Genomic DNA, 26,278 nt, shown 5'->3' on the forward strand with positions numbered 1-26,278 from the left:
GTCAAATCCAGCTGTGGAGTACACATGGCTTGAAGCGAGAGAAAGCATTTGTGGACTGAGATGATGCACATATTCAAATGCATGTCTTACTGCTGTATTGGGAGAATATTAGAATTTTTGCCCCCCCATAAAAAAACCTGACTTTTACCACTGATGATGAAGTAAATTGTTGCTGGTTTGAATGGTACTGACCCTAAAAATGAACAAAAGTTCAGGATTAGTGTTAATTGGTGATGATGAGCGTATAACCAGGGCAATTAGCTATCAAATTGAAAGTAATTTATTATTTGAGTGTCTAATAATGAGAACTATCACCACTGAAAATCATGAGTAGTGAAATGTATGCTAACACTCCTCTTGGTTTTCCAAGCGTTGGATGTGTGCAGCAGGAAGAACCAGTGTGACTTGATGCCTAAGGAGTGGGTGCCTCACCCTGATCAGATAAGAGTAATGGAAGCGAATGAAAAGACCCCTGTCCCTGATGGCCACAGCAAAATGGATGTGCTCCCTGAGGTGTACCTCTGGTATCATCCACGCCTGTGGACACAGATTTATTGCCCATTAAAAAGCTACACTGAAATGTACCTCTTAAAATGGTGTGTTTATCCTGTTGAGGAGTCCTTGTAGGAATGAAACAAGACAACGGTGAGCACCGACAGACTGGGGCTGAGTCAGTGTGACAGTGCGCTGTGAGCCAAGTTCAAATAAGGTTTAATGCCATAAAAACCTAAACTGATCTTTACAATTTCATTTTAACCAAATGAACCCCAGATGAAACCATATTCCAAAATGAACATTTTTACTTACACTATACACACAGCAGTGCTCTTATTTCCTATTTTACAGAGGAAACAGTTTTAAACAAGATTAAGCAAGCAGGAAAACAAAAGAGGTACAATCTGCCAGGAGTACAAAAATGGAAATCAAAGCAATCTAGAACTATAAGCAATAAATATAACATCTACATCATCTACATGATATTGCTTAACAAACACCAGAAATAAGGAACAATATACTCATTTATATATTTCTCTGGAAAAATTAGAATAAATTGACATTTGTTTACTCTGGAGCCTTAAGTAAACACATTTAGTTTCAGAGTTACATGTTAATACACAGCATTTTGCACAAAGGAGTAGAACTAAAACATCAACATAGATCAAGTTGGATTTAATAACTTCCTTATCATACACCTCTCCTCATGTGGGTAATGTGACAGGATCATTTACAGCCAATGGGGAAAAACGTGAGATACAGTAACATTGACTGAAATAATGTGATAAGTCAGTGGCACATGCCCTAGCCTAAAAACCCCGGATATAAGCAATCAACACAACTTATGACATTTAATGTGTTGATGGTTTTCAACAGAACCTTTTAAAACCATGTTAGTGATTGCTAAGTCAAAGCACATTACACCATTTACAACAAGACTGGATGTTATCCACTTTTACACAAGAGTCAATCAACTTAAGCCTGCTGTACAATCGGGAAATGTCTGACATTTTCAAATTTAGTCCCACTTCTCATTAAAATTCCAGACAGATTCTGTACTTTCGCCTTTTTCTTTTTTTTTTTTTCTTTTTTTTTTTCTCCTTTTTTGGCTTTTGGTTTCTCCACTCTTGGTCTTAGGTAAATGAAATTTCCCAGGCTAATTAAAGCCTATTAAAGACAGGTAATGTCAGGGCTGGTGGCAGGACCATGACAAAGTGCTGATAATTGTCTGCCAGACTCACTAAATCCACCTGTCCTGCAATTATCGCTATCCCCCCCACCTCTCCTGACACATTAATCCACTGCGGGGCCCCTTCGGCAGGCTGATGCCTCAAAGTGCATCCTGCAAACACAGATGTTGGATTTCAGACTGGTTTAGCATACGCATGCCTTATGATGATTGCGGCAGAAAACCAACACATTTCAAAGAGCGCACAAGGCAGCGCCAGGTTAAACATGGTTGGGTACCCACATACCCACATTTAGTGATTTATGATTGAGCTCTGTCTTGCCTTTGGATTGGATGTGTTGGATCAATTCATTTTGTCATGGGCACATAATAAATCCCTTCACTTTATTTCACTCCCTATAAGGGATCAAAGATAGATCGTAAGGCCATATTAATAATTCAGAGCTACTTGAAAAAATAACCATTGATCGAGCTAATCTAAAATATTAAACACTGTCCTGCCTGTGCTCTGTTAACAGGTACAAATGGGTGTTAGCTCTATCTCGAAGGCAATGAACTGATCATCTTGACTAATCAGTCAAAATGTAGCAACGTTTCAAATGTGAAATATCTAATTTTCCGCCCTGTCAAACAACAATTCAAATGACTTGGTACTGTCCTAATTAACATGATTCAAAGTTTTAGCATATTTCATCCCAAAACAGGCTGAGGTGAGGAAATTGTTTTATAATGTTAGCATAGATGCAGCACTGGCGCAGAAGTCGTTATGCACTTCCAACTGGGAGGCTGCTTGCCTATGGTCTAGCCTTGAAGAAAACATCTGGACAACATGCTAATTACACCAGTGGTTTACGGAGAACATGTGCTGTTGTGTTGGGGTTGGTAGCTAGCTCGGAATCCCAAATCAACCCCTAAAACCAAGTCCCTGGACACCTAACAATCTCAAGTGTTAGATCTGTGTACTTGTCTGCAGTTATCCAAAAGTTTTGTAACAATGCATCAAATCCTTCCAGAGTGTGTCCCATTGTAAGATGCACTTCCTGTTTTCTGTGTTTAGGTATTTCGGGACAAGGAGCTTAGAGGTTGACATTTACATTATTTGAAGATCAAACAAAAGGTTGATGCACACTAACAACGGCTAGATCATCCTGTGGAGGAGTAGGGTGTGTCGCTATGGTAGTTGTAGTCAGGACATACCTTCTGCACCAGTTTATAGTCTACGCTGTAAAAGGCTATATAGATGCATATGACTTTGAAGGGTTTGGAGCACAGCCAGGACACATGGCTCTGCGTCTGCTCCTGATAGCACACCTTGGACGGGTCAAAGCTGCACAGGGCAGTCTTCTTGTTGCGGTCCGTCTTCTCATACTCAATGCGACAGTTGAATGATTTGGTGTCTTTGGTCTCCAGCGTGGACTGCTGGGCGATCTCAAACTCCACCACCTTGGAGGGCGGCACCAGGCTGACCGACACATTCCCCAGGCCTGTGGAGTTGTGGCGGAAGTAAACGCTAAAGGTGCCATTCCCGTGGTCCACGATCTTCCCTGTGATGAGCAAGTTGAGTTTGACAGTCTTGATGTTGGAGTGGAAGTCCCCCCAACCGAACATCTTTTTGAACTTGCCAGTCTTGACGATGGGCCTGCGTTTAGTTCTGGCCTGTGCACCCTGAACATCTGTCTGGTTAGATAACCAGTCCCAGAAGTCCTCCATGTTCTGTAAATACGTAATTTCCCTCATGTTGCTCTTGAACCCAGGGGAGCCCTTGGCAAACAAACGCAGGGGGTTAAGGATTCGTGGACTGGCCCCCGTCGGAGAAATCTTCTCTTCATTATCACTGTCACCCCATTCAATGAGCTCCGTGGCTCCTCCATGCACCTTCCTGCATGTGACCTTCAGAGAAAGGTAGACAGAAACACAACATTAAATGACATGGAACCTTTTTTAAAATATAGATAATTATGCAGCCAATATCCAAACATATTAGAGTTGTTCTTTTTAATATTTTGAAAGTTTCTGGGTGGACAGACAATGACACATTTAATATTTGTTTGGAAAAGGTACAAAACAGCATGATGTAGTGTATGTGGGTAGTGATAACTTTGAAAGACCAGACATTTAACAGAAAATCCAAGTAAATTCAGCACTGACTGACGACTTATCTCTGGTGATTGCACTTTAAAAAGGCCACAGCAGCACTAAAGATAAAGACAACAGTACTTCAACACTAAAGATGGAGAGAAAAATACTAGACTGCTGAAGGTGTGTATTATTGGTGAGTATATGACATTTTACCACAAAAAGTTCAGCCACTTGATTCCTTGGCACAATAAAAATTATTAAAGGAATCAAGTTGCCATCCTGAATTCTCTGTTCTTTCAATAAAATCTGAGAAAAACAAAATAGAGTAGTCATATAAATTCATGACTGAAGAGCAAGTATGCCAAAAAAAAAATGTAGCAATAAATACAACTTTCAACTGCAGGTGAATGCTTTTAACTGCTTATAACACAAATGTATATTTTTAAATATTTATTTATAGGTTCACTACAAAAGAAAAAATGTAGTGTTATCTCCTTGAAGTTCACAGAAAAGTTTGGCATTTTTGCAGAGAGTTAGATGAGAAGGGCTATACTCGTTTCTTTATGGTAAATATAAAGCTGCCACAAGTAGCTGGTTAGCTTACCATCGCACAAAGACTGTAAACATGAGCTACAGCTAGCCTGGCTCTGTCCAGCAGTAAAACAAAATCTGCCTATGAGCACCTCTAAAGCTCATTAGTGGACATGTCACTGCTGTAGTGTTTATGCTAAGATATGCTAAGCTAACCAGGCACTGATGGTAGCTTTATAGTTACTATGGCATGATGGGTATCAATCTTCTCACCTAACTCTCAGCAAGAAAACTACAAGGAGTATTTCCCAAAATGTAACATCACATTTTTACCATCTTCAGAATTCCATGCATTTTCAGCTGACCCTCACTTGTCTTACTTGTCAGTTTTGGAACATTTGGCAACATCAGCAATTTTCTATTTAAATGGGACTGGTTACAACACCGATCTGTTGTCTTTAACGTCAGTAGACAATCCCTTGTTTATACAAAGTTAAGGGTGCTCGTATGTGTTTGTGGTGGCTGAGGATGCTGACAGGTCTGGGCAGTACAGAGAGCGCAAAAGAGAAAGTGGGGTTGGAAGAAGTCTGAATTACAGAGAGGCTTCAGTTAAGAAACATTTTTGCTAGTATGACCCTAAACTGCTGTACATGTAGTTGTAGTTCCAGGCGTTAAGCACAGAAAAAGGCATTTATGGTAATTTTATTACATGAATCACTGTGCAAATGTCACCTTAGTTAAGATAAAAGCAAAGTACATACACTTGCGATTTAATTGCCGTTTAAAGACACTAGCTGCATTAAAGATGGTTTAAAAACAACAAACACAGAGCGCAGTGTAAGGGGATCATTTTGGATGCACTGATAAACTCCAGCTGGGCTCATATGTGCGTAAAGCTTCTAATATTTTAGGAACACTTGTCAGGCTACATGACAATGAAAATCCTCAGGATTTAACGTGAGCTGGTCTCACATCGGCAGTGCTATTCTTAGATATCCCATGCATATGAACTTTAGCTCTAATGGTTCCCAACAATAAAACAGGCTTCTACGGGAGTATGGTAAAGTATGTGTTAAGTGCTAATCCAGACTCAGCAATGAACTGTGATCCCTCCTTGTACCTCAAAGCCTTTTAGCTTCAGGAGCGATTCCTGGTCCACTTCAGATAAAGCTTTAATAATTCACGGCAATAAGCTTAGCTAGTTTTATTAGTAATTAGTAGTGCCGGCTTTCCCCGGGCCCGGTTGTGGGGATCACTGAGAGAAGCAGATGTTGAAAGCACTGAGCAGCGGCTGTTTGAATTCTCACTGAGCTGCTGTGCGCTACTTCCAGACTAATTATAATTTTGCTGTAAGCCTAACTGAGGCAGATGTGTACAAAGCTAACAAACTAGGTCTGTCTGCCACAATTTGTTTTGTCACCCTCACATTCCCATAAACCTTTCCATTCAACATGTAAAAGTGCTGCATGCATCTTCTGTGCATCTTATAATTAGAGCTTTTTGCACTGCTTATGTCCCAGACAGTAGTAATACCTTCAAATAGCAAGCAGGATGTAATGGCTATCTGGATATGTAATGTGAAATCAATGTGTCTCCCATGGACAGCGAGCCTGGCCCATCTATCAGCCTTCACATGCTTAATTAAGACAGTTGGTCCCTGTAAACATGGATGAATGAGGCAACGGTGTCCCTCTATGTCACTTATCACATCCACAGTCATTTAATCAACCAATTCCAGCGGCAGTATTCCCTCGCTGATACTGCCACTTAGTAATACCTCATGTGAGCTCAGCTGTTAATTTGATTTGACTCTTACAACATCACAATAACAGGCGATGCTGAACATAAAATCTGTGGGACTGCGGGCTCCCAACAGGAATGCTTCTTCGCTGCTGCGAACAAAGGAGACGTGGCACTCGTCTTCCCACCAGCCCGAGCTGTTATATCCGTTACACATTAGGTGTCATGCTGCGCAGCTTCGGAGGTGAAACCAAATTTTGTCTTTCAGTGGAAATCTCAGGTGAGCTTTGTATGGGATGATTATAATGGAAATGAGAGAGGAGTTTAAGTATGATGAGCAACTGGGGAAATTGCTGTGACAACAAGGGGATCAGCAGAGGGATATCTAATACTTAAATGCCCCGAGAGAGATGAAGCACTGGGAACTTGAAAGCTTGCACTGACACATAAGCTTTGGTTTCTTTCCCTTTCTCGCTGTCTCCCTGCACACACACGCACACACACTAACACGCCTCGTTCATTTAGGCGGAAGTGCTGTCTCTTAAAAACAGACTAAAGGAATCTGAGTTTTTGTACAACAAGATGCTGTGGAGAAAAAAAAAGAGGCAAGGTCTGATGAAGGAGAATCTACAAAAGCTTAATTAAGATTTCTTAATCGGTGCTGCTGTGCTAGAGGCATTTCAGGGCGACTTGAAACAAGACATTATTATGATAATAACTGCAGACTTATGGAGCTGAAAACACCAGACCTCATTTCAACAGCACTGGGAGAAGTGACTAGTGGCAAACACCGCAGATATCTGTCTGTGTGGTTTAGCTTCTTCCTTTTCCTGTGCGTCCTAAACAAAAACAAAGAGAGGTGCACGAAGCCCCAAGCAGAGACATTATATCTATATATTGCACAACAGCAGCAAAGTATGTCTGTCTTATAAAAGAGTACACTGCGTCTACAGTAAATATAAATCTGGCTGAACTATATAAATGCTGTTTTAATGGATATCCACCAGCATGAATGTATTTTATGTTTTTATACTTGGGCTTCTTATGGCTGATATTTGCAGCTAATATTCAGTATCTTCATGCATGATAAACACTCCATCCTTTACAATGCATTGACTTGTGTATTGAGATTTCTTGCACATATTAACCATCATCATTTTTGCATGACCCCTGACAGGTAGAGTGTTGCATAACTGTAATTTACACCTCTGTGATCTCGGGAGGATTTGGCAAAAGTAATGTATCTGTCATGGACACCACATTTTTTATTCTACTGTGGGAACAAGATTTACACCTTCAGTTGCATTAAAATGCACATTTGGCTGAAAGTAAAAATGGTGGACTATTGAGCAACTAAGATTAATAGTAATGCTGGCTGACCCATCTTATGTATTCAATGTAATTATAATTATTTAACCCATTCACACTAAAACACTTTGACAGTGTTTTGGCCTGGTCCATTATTGGTGTTGGCAATGTGAGATCAGAACATATAGAGCGATATATATGAGAGCAGGGCTGATATTATCTGTCTTGTCACAGATTTATCGGTATCATCGTGTATGTCTGATAAGTAATTGCAATGCAGCCATGTTAAAAATAAGTTTGAAGTCATTTATAAAGAGTGTCAACATTTGCCTTCCAGAGAGTACGGAGAAGCTCATTTTTCATCTGTAAAATGCTTCACTCACACAACGTTTGATGACCGAATTTTGAAGGAAATTATAGTTTTTGTGATGCAAATCATTTAAAAGTTCAAATCAGACGTTAACTCTCAAATATCCATCCATCCATCCATCCATTTTCTATGCCGCTTATCCCTTTCAGGGTCGCGGGGGGGCCGGAGCCTATCTCGGCTGTCAACGGGCGGGAGGCGGGGTACACCCTGGACCGGTCGCCAGCCGATCGCAGGGCCTCTCATATATCATTATTGGTTTAACATCATTATTGGCTGACCTAAAATAAAGTGTCTATACGAAATATCCCGAGTTGGCCTCATTAACATGTACCTCAGCTTAAAAGTTGGGGGAAAAACTGAGTTTTGGAGTTCACGACATCCTTGAAAAACACACACTCAGTCACTGACAGGCTGTTCCCTCTTATATCAGAGAAGAAAAATGTTATTTATACTTGAAGCAGAGTTGGGTAAATTACCTATACATCTCCAGCCTTTTATCTTACTTCACAAGCAATTATTGCACTAGATCTTCTTGTCACATTCTTTCACGGGTGTCAAAGGCACATTCTGAGTAAAAACTCTGTCTGTGCACCTTGGCCGTGGGATTAACTGCAAAATAGTGTTTGCTTCCTTTACTTTTTAAGTATTTTCACACACACAGCCTTAAAGAAAGCCAGTTAATGTTGCATAAAACCTGAGTCAAGCATTTGAAGTGAAGCATTTAATAGATATTAAATAGTTTGGCTGCATGTTTCTCCTTTAAATGCTGTTCTTCTTTTTAAATGTTCCATGTTTTTAGTGTAAATTAATCGTAAATACTCTCATCAGGATGGAAACGCCCATATGTTCTGTATATTTGATTTAATGTTGTGTCAATCAATACTATCCAGAGGTATTAGAGGAACTTAAATACTGACAGTGGTCTGAGTAGCGGCGCGCCACACACAGAGTCAGGATGAATCAGCCTCGACATTCATCTGTAATGAGCATTATGGAGCTGGCTGCCTGCTTGTCCCGTGGGTAGACATATCTTTTAGAGGACTGACATCAAGGTAATTGCCACAGTGACCAGAACTAGCCTCTAGAAAGTTATTAAGAAGCCAGTGACATCTGGCTTCTAGATCATCTGAAGAGGTGCCGTTAAAATGCATTTGCAGCGAGCAGCCGGCAAAATTGTGCTCGGCTGTGATGGGTTCTGGGCCGCGGGCAAGGCTACGGTGTTGTTTTGATGGCGACGATGGAATCTCTCTCAACCTGCCATAGTTGACAATGTGGCCCTCTCTCATGATCCGAGTCCCGCTTTTCTGCACCTTTTATGTCCCACTTTTATTTTTGTTATGTTTGAGAGTCTCTTCGGCATCTTCATTACCAAGTTCTTTGTATCAGTGAGCTAAAATAATCTGTTTTTGAGTTTTCCGTAGTTGATTTTCTTTTTTCCAGCACATAAGGCTGGTATATGCGTCTGGGGAAAATTGGTTTCAGGCAACTTTCTCACAATAAACAGAATGGGCAATTAACCTGCTCATCAGTGCAAGCAGAGCAGTTCCAATGATGCACTCCACTGTTCTTCATGGATTTATCTGTGCAAATTGACCTCACTTTGGTGGTGCAATTCATTTCTCTGCTAATTTTCTGTGTCTGAAGCTTCATTAACTTGATGCACTTCTACGTAGTAAAAATCTGGCCGTCCTATGGAAATTACAACAGCTTCACCATCACCTACCGTAACACTTTCCCAGCACTATTGCAACAAAACACCTGCCATATTAGAGCTGCTCAGCTGTTACTGCTAGCATTAGACTGCAGACTGTTGCAGAGCTGGACTGACTGCAGCCTCTTGCTTTCAAGTATCCGACATGACAAGCAGCTCCACTCACATTAAAACCGTTCTCAGCCTGCAATCCCCTGCCCCACGTCCTTCCCCAGCCATCTTCCTCCTGATGTTGCAGGGCATATCATTTGTAATGATTCACACCCAGAGCCGGTTCCAGGAGAGAAGGCCCTGGAGGCGCTTAGGCAGCGCAGAGCGAGAGTCTACACGCTGCTGAAGAATAGATTGGTGCTCTGATCGCTGGAACAGCCTCACGCTCCAGAGCCATCACTTTTAATCAGAGGCCGTCCAGGGAAACACATGGCAGGTGCTTCAGCACTGTGGTGGATCGCAACAGCAAATCCACACCGGGGGCACCTTACCAATCACAGAAGCCACGGTTAGTGTGTGTGTGCATGTAGCATATCTACTCCCCACCAGTATAATCTTTTAGGCCATTACCACCTGACCTCTGTGAGAATGAGACAGACCACAGCCTCTAATGCAACCTCGAGTCCAAAAAAAAGTTAGGACATTGTGTAAAACGTAAAGAAAATCCGAATGCAACCATTTGCAAACGAACTGTGATTATGGACAAATGTGCCAGAGCCCATGTAGTAATATCCTTTATACAATCGTGGTCACAAAGTGGTGAACTCCGCTCTATCTTTGCTGATGAACGACTGAGCCTCTCCAGGATGCCCATTTCACGATACTGTCACCTGTTACCAATGAACCTCCAAACAGGCATTTTTGGAGCATTGTACAAATTTTCCCAGTCTTTTGTTGCTCCTGTCCCAACTTGTTTGAAATGTGCTGCATCAAATTCAGCATATATTTACAAAAATCAATGAAGCAGATGGGGGAAAATATTTTGTCCTTGCACTGTTTTCAATTGAGTATATGTGAAAGGGGATTATTTATTTTTCACACAGCATCCAAACCTTTTTGGAATCAGGGTTGTATCTTAACACTCCTGCTTAAGACTATTCAATTTGTGGTGAGTATTGAGAGCTAATAAGGCATTATTACATTTATCTTTACATTTATCTTATATCACATATTTCCTACCACATGTTAAAATACAAAACATCATATATACAATATAATGTATTAATGTGGACGTGCAACCGTCACGCTGACAATCAAGGGCCTAAAAACTGATCCTGTCAACACTATGCACGTTTACACCAGCTTCTGAGTGTCTAAACAAGTGTTGATGGTGAGAGGAGAGGGAATGGCAGCTCAGGAGAAAGTGGTGCTGATGTTTTCATTACTACAATCACACCAGTATCACCATTCCTTTATCGCACATCGCCTCTACCTCTTTCTGTTGACAGATGTGCTGGAGAAACCTGAAGAGCATGAATCACATTGTTGTCATGAAATATAATATGTAACAAGCGTGCAAGCAAGATCAAGATGTTCTAGGTAGAAAGAGATGAGGCACCCTTTATTAGAGTGAGTGATATTAAAAACACAAGCTGTTAGCGTCAAACCATGCACAACTTTGGTGTGTCAGCACTGAATAATAACTGTAAATTTGGTTTCTTGCATCACACTCAATGTGTGGTGAAAACTGCGACTGGGATTACTTACTGCGAAAAAAACAAAAAAAGCACCATGCTCACTTTAACTGTGACTATACAGATTGTGACAACGTGCTGCTGCACCTGGCCCTTACTGTTACGACTGATTTTTTTTTTTTTTCATGTTGGTGAGAGCTATAGCACCACAAGAGCGTTCACGTGTGCTGTCACTCATCATGAGACAAACACGAATGCCAAAGAACATGAGGGCTGCATCAATCGCTCCACCGGCATCCAGCCGCACTGAAAAACAGAAACCACACCTCGGGGCCTCAAGATGCGCAACGTTCACATGCAGTCCAATGCAAGCCTATAAATTAAGCTCTGTGCTTCTTTACCAGTGTTTGAAAATGCATTGTTTTCCTCTTTCAATGATATTTCCAGATTATGAGTTTTAGGTTTTAGAGCCCAACTCGAGTGAGACACAGTAGCTGCTGATCTGCCGCAGACCTCTGACCTCTCTTGCGGAGAAGTGAATGAACAATAAGACCACTAATTAAAGCCAACTTCCTTCTTCAAGAAATTCTTAATATGCAGGCTACTTGAGTTCCCAGTGGAGATCCTCTGTCCTTTTTTATTCTGACACAAGAGCAGCACAACAAACAAGCTCCTGCTGAGCTCAGAGCGTTATAATGCATGTATACCTCATACAATAATCTAAAATTCACCATGTACGGGAGCCTGTTTTTGCACACATGTGGCAAAATAAGATCTGACTGCTCACAATGACACTCGGAGCTGCTCAAATCCTATGATTAGCATAAATTATAGCACGTAACACAGCCCTCCTGTGGCTAGCATAAATAACACGATGAGTTATTGAGCGAGTTATTTCCTCTCCCCCCAGCACTTACAGACACTGACTCAAAGGACACCTCACCTCGCCTTCTTCTGGACATTGTCTGTTTGTATTGGTGTTTGTATGAGTCTTCATATTGAAGCATTTGGTGCAGTTCCAGAGTGTTTACACACAGGAAGCATTACACTAAACGGCACAAATCACACACCTCTCCTGCAGTGTGGAAGCACCACACATTCCTTAATCAATGGGACAAATTCTCTCACATTTAGATCTGCACAAACTTTGGATTCTCATGAGTGTCAAGTACCAAGCGTCTCATCTCAAAGAATTACATAATTTTTAGCGGCGTTTCCTTTTTATACCTGTAACACAGCAGCTAGGCCAAAGTCACCTTCAAGGCTTCAAGTCTGTTTTCTGTTGGTTAACGTCAACGTCATTTTGTCAAATCTATTTGCAACAGAAATATGTTAATCACAGCATCAGTGTCAATCAACCAGGAGTGGCTAAAATGCTTTCGGGCAAAGAAGCCAGATCATCCCTTGTATGAACCAAACACAACCTCAAAGCACATCTAGGGCCTGATGCAGCAAACCAGTGTCAATATCACCCAGCAGTCCTGTTCTTGTCTTATTGCTTCAATATTAAAACCAAACTGCCCTTTCTCCCAGCAGCAGCAAGTGAAAGGTGATAGGAGGGGTAGTTCTTCATAGTAGGATTCCTATAAGCTCTTCTGTTTTCTCATATTTGTGTTCAAAATACAAAAATGCAACCTTTTTTTCTCCTGATCAGGTCAGAAAGGCTGATACCAATGATGTCAATAAAATCTAGATTTGAACAGTCATTAGCTCCCAAAGTGTTTCCCTGTAGTTTTCTGATCGGGATGGAAGAGGCCAATAAAACAGCACTGAAACTGCAACTCAAACTCAGGTCATTACTGACCAGTGATGAAATTATTTTGAGACATACGGCCAGTGAGGAGGTGAAATTTGTAGAAGTAGCACAGTGTAAAAAAAAATGCATGACAAGTAAAAATCTTGCATTAAAAATTCTACTTTTCAGTAAACGTTCCAAGCATTATGAGCAAAATGTATGTTTCAGAATGGACCCTGTGAGTACTACATTTATATATATTATATTACTGGGTTAGTATTACTGATGTAGTAACATGGAGGCAGCATCTCATTGTTGCAGGGTCAGCTTATTTTAACTGCTTTACATGCTAATGGGAAGTTCAACCTGTAGTAATTTTTTGAATAAATTGATATAGTTTTTGAATTTGAGGTAAATGCAGTGGGGTAAAAAGTCACATTTGCACATAAAAACTGGAAATACGGAAGTAAAATACAAATACTGCTTAAGCACAGTGTCTGAGTAAATGTACTAACTATATTCCACAGCAGTTCGTAGCTGTTTAAAGCAACAAAATCCACAACAAGCTTTGAATGGTCACAAAAATCTAAGATGTAATGAATCTCTAAATTGAGTATTTATTTCCAAGCAAAAAATCAAAAGATTGAGGATGAAGTGTCACTTTGTGAATACCTACTGTGAAACCAATGCTTCCCCAGCATAACAATCACTAAAAATTAAATCACTTTTAAAAATTCTATCATCACAATTAAAAGTAACGTGTCTCATTCGTGAATTAATGGCTGGAAATCGTTAGAGTTTTTCTCTGAGAGAGAGTGAGTGAGAGTGTGAGAATTTAATCTAAATGCAGCAAAGACGTCGGGTGTTCAGAAAGTGTTCCAACCAGGAGAGAAGAAGCAGAGGCTCTGGGACGAGAGCCTCCAGGTAATCTGGATACTTGTGTTATCTCAGCACCTGCCACATGTGACAGCAGCAAAGCCCTGAACACTTCACTTTTAGGCAGGCGTTACCTTTCAACGCATCATCACTTTCATAATCCCCTTACATGGTCAAAGCGTCAACTCCTGTGCTGGCTCCTGACACCTGCAGCACACCTCCGTGTGTCTGATAGCAGGGATTCAGCAGGATAATACCACGAAGCACGTTGGACTCAGTGTAATTATCATTCTCTTGGCCAGTTTTTAACACCTTCTACTTCGTGCGACAATGGTAAACATGCTTGCTTAACTCCTCGGCTAATACTTGAAGAGGCATGTTATTCTGAAAGAATACTTCAGAGTCCTTGTTTTAGTTTTCCCGCTTTCATGTCAGGAAGCGGTAATCTAAATGTTTCTCTCACTGAGCTTTGTTTGTGCGTGTGTGTGTGACAACTTCCATTTTGTGTCTTCTTCTTTTCAAATCCGCGCTGCAAATGATACTGGTGTTTTATTCAAAAATTGTTTTTTGGTGATTTCCTCAAACGTACGTCCACTAAATTTGACAGAGCAAATGTTTCTGTTCTCAAAGCAGATTGCGCGGCGGCTGATTTCACAGCAACAGCTCCCTTTGAAGAAGAAACAAGAGGTAGGAAAGACGTTGTTTCCTTTCTCTCTGAGTAGCTCTGAAGACAGGTACTTGAAAGAAATATACAAAGACAGAAGGGAGCTGACAGTGCTTTGTTAGGGCTGGAAATGACAAGCTGAAAAGAAAGGCCTCAAAGCCCGGAGGCAGAGGAGGAAATGCAAAACTGAGAATAATCAGAAAGGAGATTTATTGTACTTATTCTAAAGCTGTCACACCTTGCCTTTTACAGGAAAGCAACGCAGTTTTAATTAAAGAGGTCAATCATTTTCCCGAGCTCTGACATGTAATGTGATTGCCTTCTCCAAAGCACCAAACCAGGTGGTAATTAAGAACTTTGTGTGTCAGAGTGTTTGGGAAATACAAAAGCGTTCAAAGGGAGAAACTTTTGCGACTGTGCCAACTAGTGTCGCCGTTTTATGTGATGACACAGTTTCTCCCAAGTTTGATAGTTCTGACGTGCAGAACGCACAGCTGCAATATTTGCTTCAATGAAAGGAAAAGCAGCAGTGCGATAGCTGAGATGATATTCCATCATCCGCACAGGATTCAGGCAAAACACCTGCCCTGTGCAGCACGAGCGGTTCCGCGCCTTTTGTTTTGCTGCAGCGCAGCAGCGAAAAGCAATGCAGACAGTAAAAGAGCTGCTAAACAGCGAGGTCGTGCATCAGAGAGTGCTGGATGTTTCTGACCCTGCAGAGCGGTAATGACAAAGCTATAAGGTAGCGGAGCCTCCAGATCTAACGCCGCCTCGGGCTCCACACCGCCCATAAAAATTCATAGCTGTGGACCAAGATCAGGAAACTCAACATCATATTAAACATAATGTTTCCTGCACCAGAGCCGCCACACTGGATGTGACTTGCTCTAAGAGAGCTGCTCAGAACTTCACTTCATCCTAACGGAGAGAGGCTGGGAGGTGGGGAATGGCAGTAATTGTGCTCATAATTGTTTGACTTAAGCCTTTAATGGTCCATCCAGCAGCCAGATTCTGGTTATTGTAAATGCAAAGGGCAAATGTGTCACACCTATCAATCATTTGGAACCTGTTTCTCTTCATTTCGGGACCTTTATCATAGATTGATTGCCAGTACACACACAATTACGATTGATGATTGGAAAAGGAATAGGTTGCAGGGCTCATTACAGTCGATACAACCTGTAGTGTCTGCGAGCTACATTTGAGGGATTTAGCCTGCAGAAATGACAACCTCGCCTTCAGAGGTCGAAGACAACACACAGGCTGAGGACTGCAAATGCCACAGACAGTATTGTTTATGTGGGATTATCTAGTCAAGCCCTCTGGCTGGAAACACTGTGACCCCAATATGAGCACAGATACACATCGGAACCACGTAAGCTCCAAAATGATTCCTGGAAGGCAGCACATGCATACAGTACAAGGCCCCTTCGCTCTGTCAATCCATGTTTAATCACTTCCACAGAAATTTCTACTGGCCTGCCTGCCATTTCCTCTCATATTTTCTCTCTCCCCACCCAATTTCTCTGGTGGGTTTTTTGAAGACTTAAGTTCCACTCCTTTTTTTCCCTCTCTCTCTCTTTCTTACAAGTCAAATCCTGGGAGAGGTTGATGTGAAGACCAGGCAGAGCAGGGATGTGAAGAATATAAACACAATTTTTTTTATTGTCCAGAGGGAAAGGGGGGGTTACAGGGGGCTGGGCGGTGGGGTCTGTAAAAGAGACGAGGACCTTATCACAGCCCAGCAGCTCTGTAATTCGCCGCCATGATAAAGTGGCAGCGCGGAAAACCTTACAAGGCTGGCACAATCCAAAGACGGATTAGGTTTTTCTGACATAAGCTTCCTGAAAAACTAATCAATCAGCCCATGCAGTATTATCAGAAGCGTGAGATTAAAGAGCTGCTCCTAATCCCCCCACTGTACATTTTATTACACTTCCCAGTGTTAGTTGCCTTTAAATATACAATAAATAAATAATAAAACCAAACCTAATTGAGCATGGGGAAGGGGAAAAGGGTTAAAGAGCCCTTAGAGAGGGACTTTATGTAGAATTTGTGTTTTTGTTATGAAGACAAGGGTAAAACTGTCGTCCTTGCCAGAGCCCTTTTTGACTTTGAATAGAGACTGACTGTCTCACTCACTGCAGAGAAAAAAAATGCAAGTGGGATAAAAACAATAATATGAACAGCTAAAAACTAAACTTCCCGTTCTGACTTTCTTGCTCTAATGATTTTCCACTTTCATCAGCGGATAAACAGATAAATAATCAAGCGACTGGATGTTAATAAATTAATAAATAACTGTTGAAATTAATGCTAAATCCTTTGAGGAACGGCTTGTAATCCCTTAAATCAGTGCACATCAAAGTTGCAGGGATGAACTCCAAGCATGTAGCGGATCCCAAGGACAAGACATGTTCAGCTTACTGGTAACCAGCTAAGCTTTGCCTCTTTAATGTGTCACACTGTGTCTTCTGTCAAGACGCTCGCTCCGTGCCCGCTCTGTCCGACCCTGGGCGCCGTTCACGGCAATGGAGGAGGTAGCTATACATTTAACGCCACCGCTGATCCTCTTGGCATGGGCCACATAGATCTATTGTCATAGCAAAATATTACCAAAGAGCGCTTACCCCGGCAATAAGATACAAAAGCTTAATAGACTTTGTCAACGTCTTCTCACGCTTAATCCCAAGCATTGGAGAAAAAACACTTTCTCTGCATGCAATGTGTAGAGTAGAGGCAGGGCAGGACAGGCAGGGGGGATGGCAGAGAGCAAGGGCTCTCAAGTATGTTTTATCTTCATCTACATTGTTCTGCTGTCATTGCACAGAGGATAACTGCAGCAGATGTCAAGGGGAAGAATGGATTCTCCCAGGATGGCTTTGACCCTCTTATTTGTCCCTGGGGTCTGGCACAGATGCTCAGGCCGGAGTTACATTTTCACCATTTGATTCATGTTCTGGGTCTTTTCTGTATGTGTGTACGAAGACGGCAGAGGTAAAGTGTCTTGGTTTCTGAATTGCCGCTTATAACTAAAATATAAATAAACATACATATATATCCTTCAGTATAAAAGGGTATCCTGGTGGCTCAGTCGTCTGAGGTGCATCCTGCAGCCTTGCAACTTTGTCGCATGTCACCCCAGTCACATCTTTACAGTGTCCCCTTATAGTAAATTATGCTATGAAGAGGATACACTGGGAAAAAGGAGATTATTCGCAGCGCAGGAAGTTTTGGTGCATATTTCACACTTTTTATGAGTGTCAGCGTGGTATTTAAACATTTTTTACCCTTCGGAGGGTGGGGGAATATTGATAAGGGCCAAGATGTCCCCAGTCAGACAGTAGTGGGTCTGCTGGGAAGGAAGCCACTGAGCCATATGAAGGGAGCCTCTCCAGGGAGGCAGCCTGTCTCTCCCTCTGGAGGCAGAGCTCCCAACAGGCACAAGGCTGATTACAACAGCAGCCAGGGCAGACAGCACTATGCCGCTACATCTGCACAGTTCAAGGCTATCTTTAAAGAGGTCCTCTGTGAGGATAGCACAGATGTGAAGAACTTCTTCAATCACATGGCATTTTCTTTTCAGGTCTGATCACGGCAAGAGTCCGTAAAGCAAGGATGATCACGATAAAACCCACACTTTATTCAAATGCCTACAGAGGACATCAGCAGCTATTGAAAAAAAGTGGGAAAAGACCTTTAAATTTCCCTCAAGCGTCTGATCTTTTTCTGAAGAAGTTATTCCTGCAATAAAAGCAGATTTAAACTACAGATGGTCCAGAAGCTTAAGATAATCAATCTCTGGTAAACACTGAATCATTTCCTGTGTATTCACGGGGACTTGTGATTTCATTGTTTAAGTCATGAAGGCGGAACAGCGCAGGGTTTCAACAACCTGGGGTTCTACAATTTTCACCGATTGTTCTCAGTTGGCTTTTTTTCCCTTAAACTCCGGCCTCCATTTTAATACAGCAAAGACACTTCACGGGTGTCGAGGGTTCAATAAGGAGGTCAAACATTTTTCATGCCTGGAGGCAAAAGAAATTAAAATGATTGCCAAGCACAAATATCCATGTGATACAGCTGAATAAATTAAGATGTATTGGTTTTTCTTTTTTTCTTTTTTGAGCTACAAGTGGTAGATGCAGGATGCCAGAGCCATATCATAATATTTCAAAAGTCACCACAGTGGAAAGAAACAATAAGCCCTGCAAGCAGGCACATCTATAAATACTAGTTTGTATTCAGTGAATAGCCAACTGATTTTTTAAACTACATGAACTCCACTTCTCATTTAAGACTGCTGCAGAATTGTTACTCATAATATATTACAATACAATGCTCACATCAACTCAGGATGCGATATAAATGTTCTGTATTATTGTACAAATAAACATCAAATATTTTTCTACATCACAATGTTTCTTAGGAAAAGTCACAAATATGAACAGTAAGTTAATACAGATTCTTTTGGGGAAATTAACAGCATGCAGTGTTACACTTCATAACCATTGACAAAGTCACAGCCTGTTCTGCAAAATGAAACCAAATCAACTTGTCTATTTATGTTTCTAAAATGTACTTTTTATAGGCTGAATAAATTAAATATATCATCCTTGTAGTTTGATAAATGTTTTTTAAAAATCACGTCCATTAAGATGTAAGTTATTTCAGTATTTTATTAATAGCCTGCAAGCACAAATAAAACAAAACAAGCTTATCCCCTCTAAGACTTGATGAGGGGTTCATGTTGGCCAACAAATTTGCTGCTGATGACTGTGTCAACTAAAATTTCATGCCAGGAATTTACTGAATTGTCATTTGGCATTATGTGGTGAGTGATAAGTCTTACACTGCATGAGCTACATGATGCAGATCTATAATAAATGACATACCAACGAACTATATTAATATAAACAATATGCAACATATACAATATAAATACATAAAACGAGAGCAAGACATTTCTTGTAAGAGACCAGAAGGATTATAAAAACACAGACAACACATTAATGCCTCTCACTGTCTCTAACTTTGTCTCTGCAGCCTTCTTGGCCACAGACAAATTTCTATATATTCTGTCTTTTCTCATTCAATCAGGTCACACCTCACCTGGTGCAGGAGGAAAAGAAACAGGAGTGTTTGCAGAGCTCTCATCTTCACACACTTCTCGACTTATTCGAAATGAGCGGCGCTTAAATCCTCTCTGGATGATTTGGAGAGGGGCAGACGCACATGCCGTTGAAGCATTGCTGTGATCACCTGCGAGAAAAGTGGACATATGCACGGTGTTAAATCACTGAAAGTCAATTTGTTAGATTTGGGACGACCACTAATGAAGCACATTTCAATCTCATCTTGAGAAAATCTAAACTTTTTCTTACCGTTTTTCAAATGTAATACCTCGCTTAATTGGGTGAGGCAGTTAGAATCATCCTTGTTCAATCCACTTTCGGGAAAGAGTCCTAAAATCCTCTCAAACGTCTCCGTTTCTCCGAATGTGGAGTGAATTTTCTCTCAGCAGCTGGGACACCACACTTGGATTTCTCTACAAACAAGGTGAAACGGCTACATTCAGTGGCTCAGCTGCAACAACACTCCTCTAAGTTGCCAATCAAGCCAAACTGAAATCAACTGTACGCTATATTTCCCCCTATTTAATCCCGAGCAATAGTATTAATACGACGGCGATGAATGCGGGAAAGTACAGCCGAGTGAGCCCGGATCCCAGTGGCAGGACTGCAGTCAGGCAGACGGCGGTCCGCTCGCTGTGCGCTCTCTTCAGCTCTACTTGGTTTCAGTGCGCAAAATCCTCCGCCGCGCGTCTGGAGACTCCAAGGTCGGCGCGCATCCGTGCAGGGAGTCACCAAAGATCTACCTCTGAAGTCTCACTCTCTCCGTCTGGGAGACAAGTCAGAGACTTGATGTCACTGGTATCAGATTTTGTTCAGCAACGCGTCCACGTTTTTAACCCTTTAAACGTTTAGACGCGTAATCTCACTCGTACAAATGGTAGTTTTCACTGTCATATTCCTAAATGATGTTTGTTTAACTGGGCCTTCATATCCAGTCATCTCAGACTAAACGCAGCCATGGCTGCTCTGCATCTTGTGGGATGTTCTTTTAGGTCTGTAGAGTACATGCAAACACTTTTTTTATCATTTTAATTTGCACAATAATGACTCCAGCTGGCAAACACGATCATACCGACAGGGCTGTTTGAATCGCACCAGTAAAAACACAACGGTGAGTGATCTTCACTCATTTGAGAAGTGGCTGACGCAGCAGTCCTGACCACACAGTGCAGACAGCAAAAGGTCAAACGCTGTGCTGATGGCTTTACACAGGCAGTAGCAATTTCTACCGTGGACACGGCTAGAATTTAGGGATCCGTGTGGCTTTGGCACCACCACGTGGATACATCCAAACATCTCGCTTTACAGAGAAGACTTTGGCAGGTGAAATGGTTAATCAGCTCACACTTAAACCCTCACTTTATAGATGGTTTTTTTAGACAATCCTATTGATAGAATCTGCTGAATGTTTGCAAGACTAATCAGTATAATTGTATTTTATGCTTAAGCTTCAGCTGCTGTGTGACAAAAGTACAGTGATTTGTGTTAAAGGCAATGAGGCGGTGAAACACAAGAAGAGCAGTTAAGGACAAAATGTTGCTGCCTGCGCCGCTGAGGCAGTATCAATGTGTTGTGAAGGTATCTCCTTCCACAATCGGCTCACGCCAGAGCGCAATTAAAACATCAAACCTTTACTATTAATTAAACGTTTTCATAATCTATTGTAAAGCTGCTGTCTGATTCACACTGAATACGTCCAGATTTGACTGTTTGAGATCAGCTCATGTATCAGGACAAGTCTCCATCCATCTCACATGTCTGTCATCTGGGACTTTCGGATGGCTATCGGATGATGCATCACAGTTTGAACTATGATTATTAATCATACAAATTTGGATTATGTTTATTATTAATAATGATTTAAAATAAAAAAACAATGGAGTTTGAGATGAAATATTCTAGACAGTGGTGTGCACTGCTTCGTTTTCCAGCCTAGTTAATAAGGTGTTACTTGGTAGTATTACGTGACTTTCTCATATGACAGTGTGTACTTTCCTTGGCCGATTACTGGAGGTAGAATTACATACAGGCAGACTGAAGCAGAGCATTTCTGTCGAATGACTCATGACTGTCCTGATCTGATATTGTTCCAAACTGGAATGTGCCAACAAATTCTCCCCATTAGACATTCGTCTGTATGTAATCTGACATGTTTGAGTAAGAGCAGGAGTACATAGTGTTTGCTGTGTAGGCGCCACAGTGATGCCTATCGCTTTGTACAAAGTGCATATATGTAAAAACCGCGCCCTCTATAATACCACCGCAGTCTTTAGGGTTGGCATTAACAGGAGGTGTAGCACAAAATTCTCGATCCAGGACATCCACACCTATTTATTCTAGTATCTTTGTGGGTTCCACTCAGATGAGGGCGCTGTACACTCCTTTGTCTCGTTTGTCCTCCAAGTCCTACGTCCCTGTGCTTAAATATTATATTTGCAAATACCTGTCACGATGAATGAGGTGCAAACAGCCAGACCTTGTAACTGACACCATATAGAATAACACCCACTGTCCTGAACTCTGAACACTGATATCAGGCTGCCATTAATTTTTATGGACTGGATTTCACTTCTGTTAAAAGAAATATGGTGCAGCTGCAGGCTGCTTGGATACGTAAATGATTCATTCTCACAGTGATTGTCTATTAGAAGCCATTGCGCAAAAATATCAAGCTACTGTAGGATTGGTCCACTTTGCTTTAACTATTTAATGTCATCTTGTCTCAAATTTCAAAGTGCAAGTCCATGTCTTTGTGATTGACTAGTTTGCTGATAATTTAATGATAGAAACTGACCTGCCCTGAAATCTGAGTGGCAGAAATGAAGAGACACTTGGCATCAACCAACTCTGTCTTCTTATAACTTAAAGACAGAACGGTGCACTGTTTAGAGCTTGGATGTTTATTGACAAGAAACATGGTCCTGTACCTGTGATATGATGTGATGTGATTATTGGAATTTCCTCTTGCGGGACAAATAAAGGTATATTGAATTGAATGATACAGAAAAAGTCCTACTGGGGGTGTTTTGGTGCCTTTGGCCCCACCATCTGGTCGAACAGTACAATGACTTCATAGTTTGCAGCAGCATCAAAACTACATTACCGCAAGAGTTTCTCATAAAAGGCTCTTTTTTTGTATGTCTTCAAAGCAGTTAATAAGATGTTTTTCTTGTTTGAACATTGTAATTAAAATTTATAGTGTGATGAAAACATGTCTGTCTTAAAATGTTCCAAATATGAACATAACTGACAAAAAATGTGAACATAAATTGACAAAATCCCTAAAAGTATTATGTATTGATCTGAAATTAATTATGTTTTTTATTTGCTTGTGCAGACAGATACATCTGACAGGCAACAGCTTGGCTGCAAACTGACAAATAACATACAGTTTCGTCTTTTTTTCCAAAATGGCACATCGCATCGGGTTGTCAACATGCTGTCGTACTTGTTAATTTTCTAGCTGGATTCTCAGCTTTTATGATCACGTTATAGAGTTTCATTTATCTGATTCCTTCCACAGCCCGTCTATGTGTTACATGTGATGTTGTTTGGTGCTGAAGGCATTTATAAACAAAAAATTTTTAAACTGCTCATCCTGGCTCTCAAAGACATTTAGTCACACAGTCTTTTTCAATGCTCTTGGCAAAAGGACCAAAGCCTTCTAACTACAGCATATCAGGATGACATGCCACAACCCTGTCTTGTGGTCACAGAGCCTGTCCTCACCAGAAATACAGCGATATAGGTCAACATTGCAAGCAGGTTATTACGACCCATATTTACATACATTGTGAGACAGTGACCTCTAGTGGTCATAGTAATTATGACAGGAACAATTGAGGAAGTCTGACTTAGTTTCAAGTGCAAGAAAGGCTGCACATGGAGGAAGGTGGAGTGCTGGATGTGTGAAACGTAATGTCACATCACATATGTAACAATAATATTTCTATTTGAATCCATGATCTCTTCCTAAACCTAACCAAGATGTTCCAGTGGTCAAACCTGACCATGAGGCGGCACGGTTGCGCAGCAGGTAGTGCAAGTGCCTCAGAAGGTCGTTGGTTTGATCCCCGGGTCGGGCAGGGCCTTTCTGTGTGATGTTTGCGTGTTCTTCCCGTGCATGCGTGGGTTCTCTTCGGGCACTCCGGCTTCCTCCCACAGACCAAAAACATGCTCATTAGGTTGATTGTTGACTCTAAATTGTCCTTAGGTGTGAGTGTGAGCGTGAATGGTTGTCTGTCTCTATAAGTTGCCCTGCAATCGACTGGCGACCGGTCCAGGGTGTACCCCGCCTTCCGCCCAATGACAGCTGGCATATGCTCCAGCCCCCCCCCGCAACCCCGAAAGGGATAGTCGATATAGAAAATGGATGGATGGATGGATGGATGGATGGATGGATGGATGGATGGATGGATTTAAAAAAAAGGTACATTCTCACACTCTGAGGACTCTGAACAAAAAAGACGGATATGTGTTTGAAGGTTTCCCATTGCCACCCTTGTTATTGCAGATGTTAGGATCTGTGACCTGTCTGTCCCTAGTGTTTTCCCCTTTTTTTTTTCCTTTTCTCTTGGTGTTATTTGTCTGTCTGTCTGTTCCCCTGTCTGTCTTAGGCTGGGTGTGGTCTCCTACACTCAGCTGGCTCTGCCTCATCAGTTGCGCACCTGTGGCACATCAGGCTGATTAAGCCAGCAGTACTTAACGTCAGCTCGCTTCTTGGCTCTGTCAGTCGCCAGCTCGTCCTGATCTGCCCTGTGATTTTCCAGTTTTGCCAAGCCGTTTTGCCAATCTTTCCCTCTCATGTCCTTTCTGGAACTTTATTGTTGGGTTTTGCTTGGACTGCCACTCACATGTACTCGTTTTGTTTCAGTGTCACGTCCAGTGTCTGCTTTTGTTAAGTTTTCCTCCTCCTTGAAGGCTGGTTTTGTGTTGTTTTCCACTCCTCTTGAGTACGCTTTTTGTTTATTATACTGTTTAAACAAGTTACCTTTTGTCTTGTTTGTTATCCTGCCTCCGGTCTGCATTTCCAGAAAAATATTCCAGGCTAAAGCTTAACAGCAGAATGCCACATCACTGACATTTGCACGTCCTCATTCTGTCTCTGTACACTATGTCTACACAGGAAGCATTTCAGCTGCAGTTGGCCGTCTTAGAAAATCATTTCTTTTTTAATCAAAGCAGCTGTATTAATCTACTGCTGATGCAAACCAAACATTTCTTTTTGCTGCAGCTTCACGTGCAAAGCATTTAACTGGCTATCAGTGCACTTACTGCTATCGTTAATCAAAAATATGTCTGCAAAACAAGACAGCCACCATTTCTGACATTGTTTCACAGCAGGTCAGTCAGGGAGTAATCTTGTTTGCAAGCAAGGAAAGTGACAGCAGTAATTCTGTTAAAAATGAACAAAAGCTTAAGAAAGAAGTTAAAATCCTGCTCCTCTTTTTACTACCACACGCCAAGCTGGTCACTTCACAAAGTGGGCATGCTTGTCCCCCAATCCTGACTTCAAATGGGTCTGAGAGGAGGGGCTTTCAGTCACTGTTCGACCATCCGACGATTACTTCAGTTGAAGCGCTTTGTCAATTTACAACCTTCAATTGTGTCTGGGAAAGTTTACAGAGGCTATTGTTTTGTAAAAGGTTTGTTTTCCCCATCCACACTAAACCTGAGACTAGTTTTTCCAGATTTATCCACTTTGGAAGACTTTTTAAAAAAATAAAAAATAAAAAGCCAAGCATGAACGAGAGAAATAAAGGTTGTGCTTTTAAATGTAACTGGCTTTCTTTGGACAAAAGTAATAATGTCTTCTCCCTTTTTTGTATGAAAAAGCAGGGAGAGCACATATTCTTCAAATCACTATAGGCCTATTCATGTTCTTAATTCATTTGAATGACTTACTAGCTGAGAGTTTAACTCAGTTATGCAACCAGTGCAACAACTGCTGTTGTAAGGGGTTTCCTAAGGTAGTGGAAGTTGGATCCGAGTGGTAAAATTCCACAAATTACACAATTGTCTTGATGTTATCATCCTGCTCCAAAGAGGAGGGTGTTGGTGTCCTGTTACAGCTGCCTTTGCACGCCATCAGTCATGGCATGTGTCTGTGCGTGTGAGTAGAGAGGGAGGAAAGAAAAGTAAAAAAAACACATGCACACTCAGTGGCCCTCTTTTCTTTTTCTGGGGGAGGGGAGAGGAAGCAGCCAGAGCAAACAGAGAGGACTTGCCAATCTGCACATGCATGCATGGCAACATGACTTGCAATGATTGTTAGAGTCCACTGCTGAAGGAAGAAGTTTCATGTACAAACAACAACTTCAATTAGCATGATGAATAAATGGAATAAAGAAAACTAAACTAAACCTATTTCTGTCGACATATTGTATTGGGCAGAGTATGTATGCCTAAACTGCACATAAGAACAAAACCGAATTGCAACTTATAATAAGATTAATATGTAATATTATATAATACAATATTCTATATATATAATATAAAAGTACAATATATAATAAGTGAAAATTGCATGATGCCACTTGTAAATATGTTGAATGTAAATGAATATACCAAGGCAGGATAGGAAAGACATGAAGGGAAAAGGAAATATATAAAGTCTCATAAGAGAATGATTGAATGGAGACATACTCCGAATACAAGTCCTATCCACAGATTCCACAGAGAATCTCCGCTCTCTCCCTGTCTTGTGGTAGTTGCACATAGCCCGCCTACAAATGCAGCCTTAACTTCCTGCAGAATTTAAACACACACGCACACATAAAGGCACCTCTAGCCAGCTACCAATCGTTCTCACAGCAAGTAC

The 26,278-nt window shown here is 41.3% G+C and overlaps 1 protein-coding gene across 1 annotated transcript; it reads right to left on the reverse strand.

The window, feature by feature from the left end:
• Window positions 1-694: 694 nt before the first annotated feature.
• Window positions 695-20,238, reverse strand: nxph2a (neurexophilin 2a). The gene is made up of 3 exons (XM_070976439.1): window positions 19,708-20,238; window positions 19,436-19,585; window positions 695-3,574 (listed from the first exon to the last, which is right to left on the reverse strand). The coding sequence occupies exons 2-3, from the start codon at window positions 19,478-19,480 to the stop codon at window positions 2,828-2,830; spliced, it is 792 nt and encodes a 263-aa protein (XP_070832540.1). The 5' UTR covers window positions 19,481-19,585; window positions 19,708-20,238; the 3' UTR covers window positions 695-2,827.
• Between the last annotated feature and the right edge of the window lie 6,040 nt (window positions 20,239-26,278).

This window comes from Chaetodon trifascialis, chromosome 12 (genome assembly GCF_039877785.1).
Source record: "Chaetodon trifascialis isolate fChaTrf1 chromosome 12, fChaTrf1.hap1, whole genome shotgun sequence".
Classification (NCBI taxonomy): domain Eukaryota; kingdom Metazoa; phylum Chordata; class Actinopteri; order Chaetodontiformes; family Chaetodontidae; genus Chaetodon; species Chaetodon trifascialis.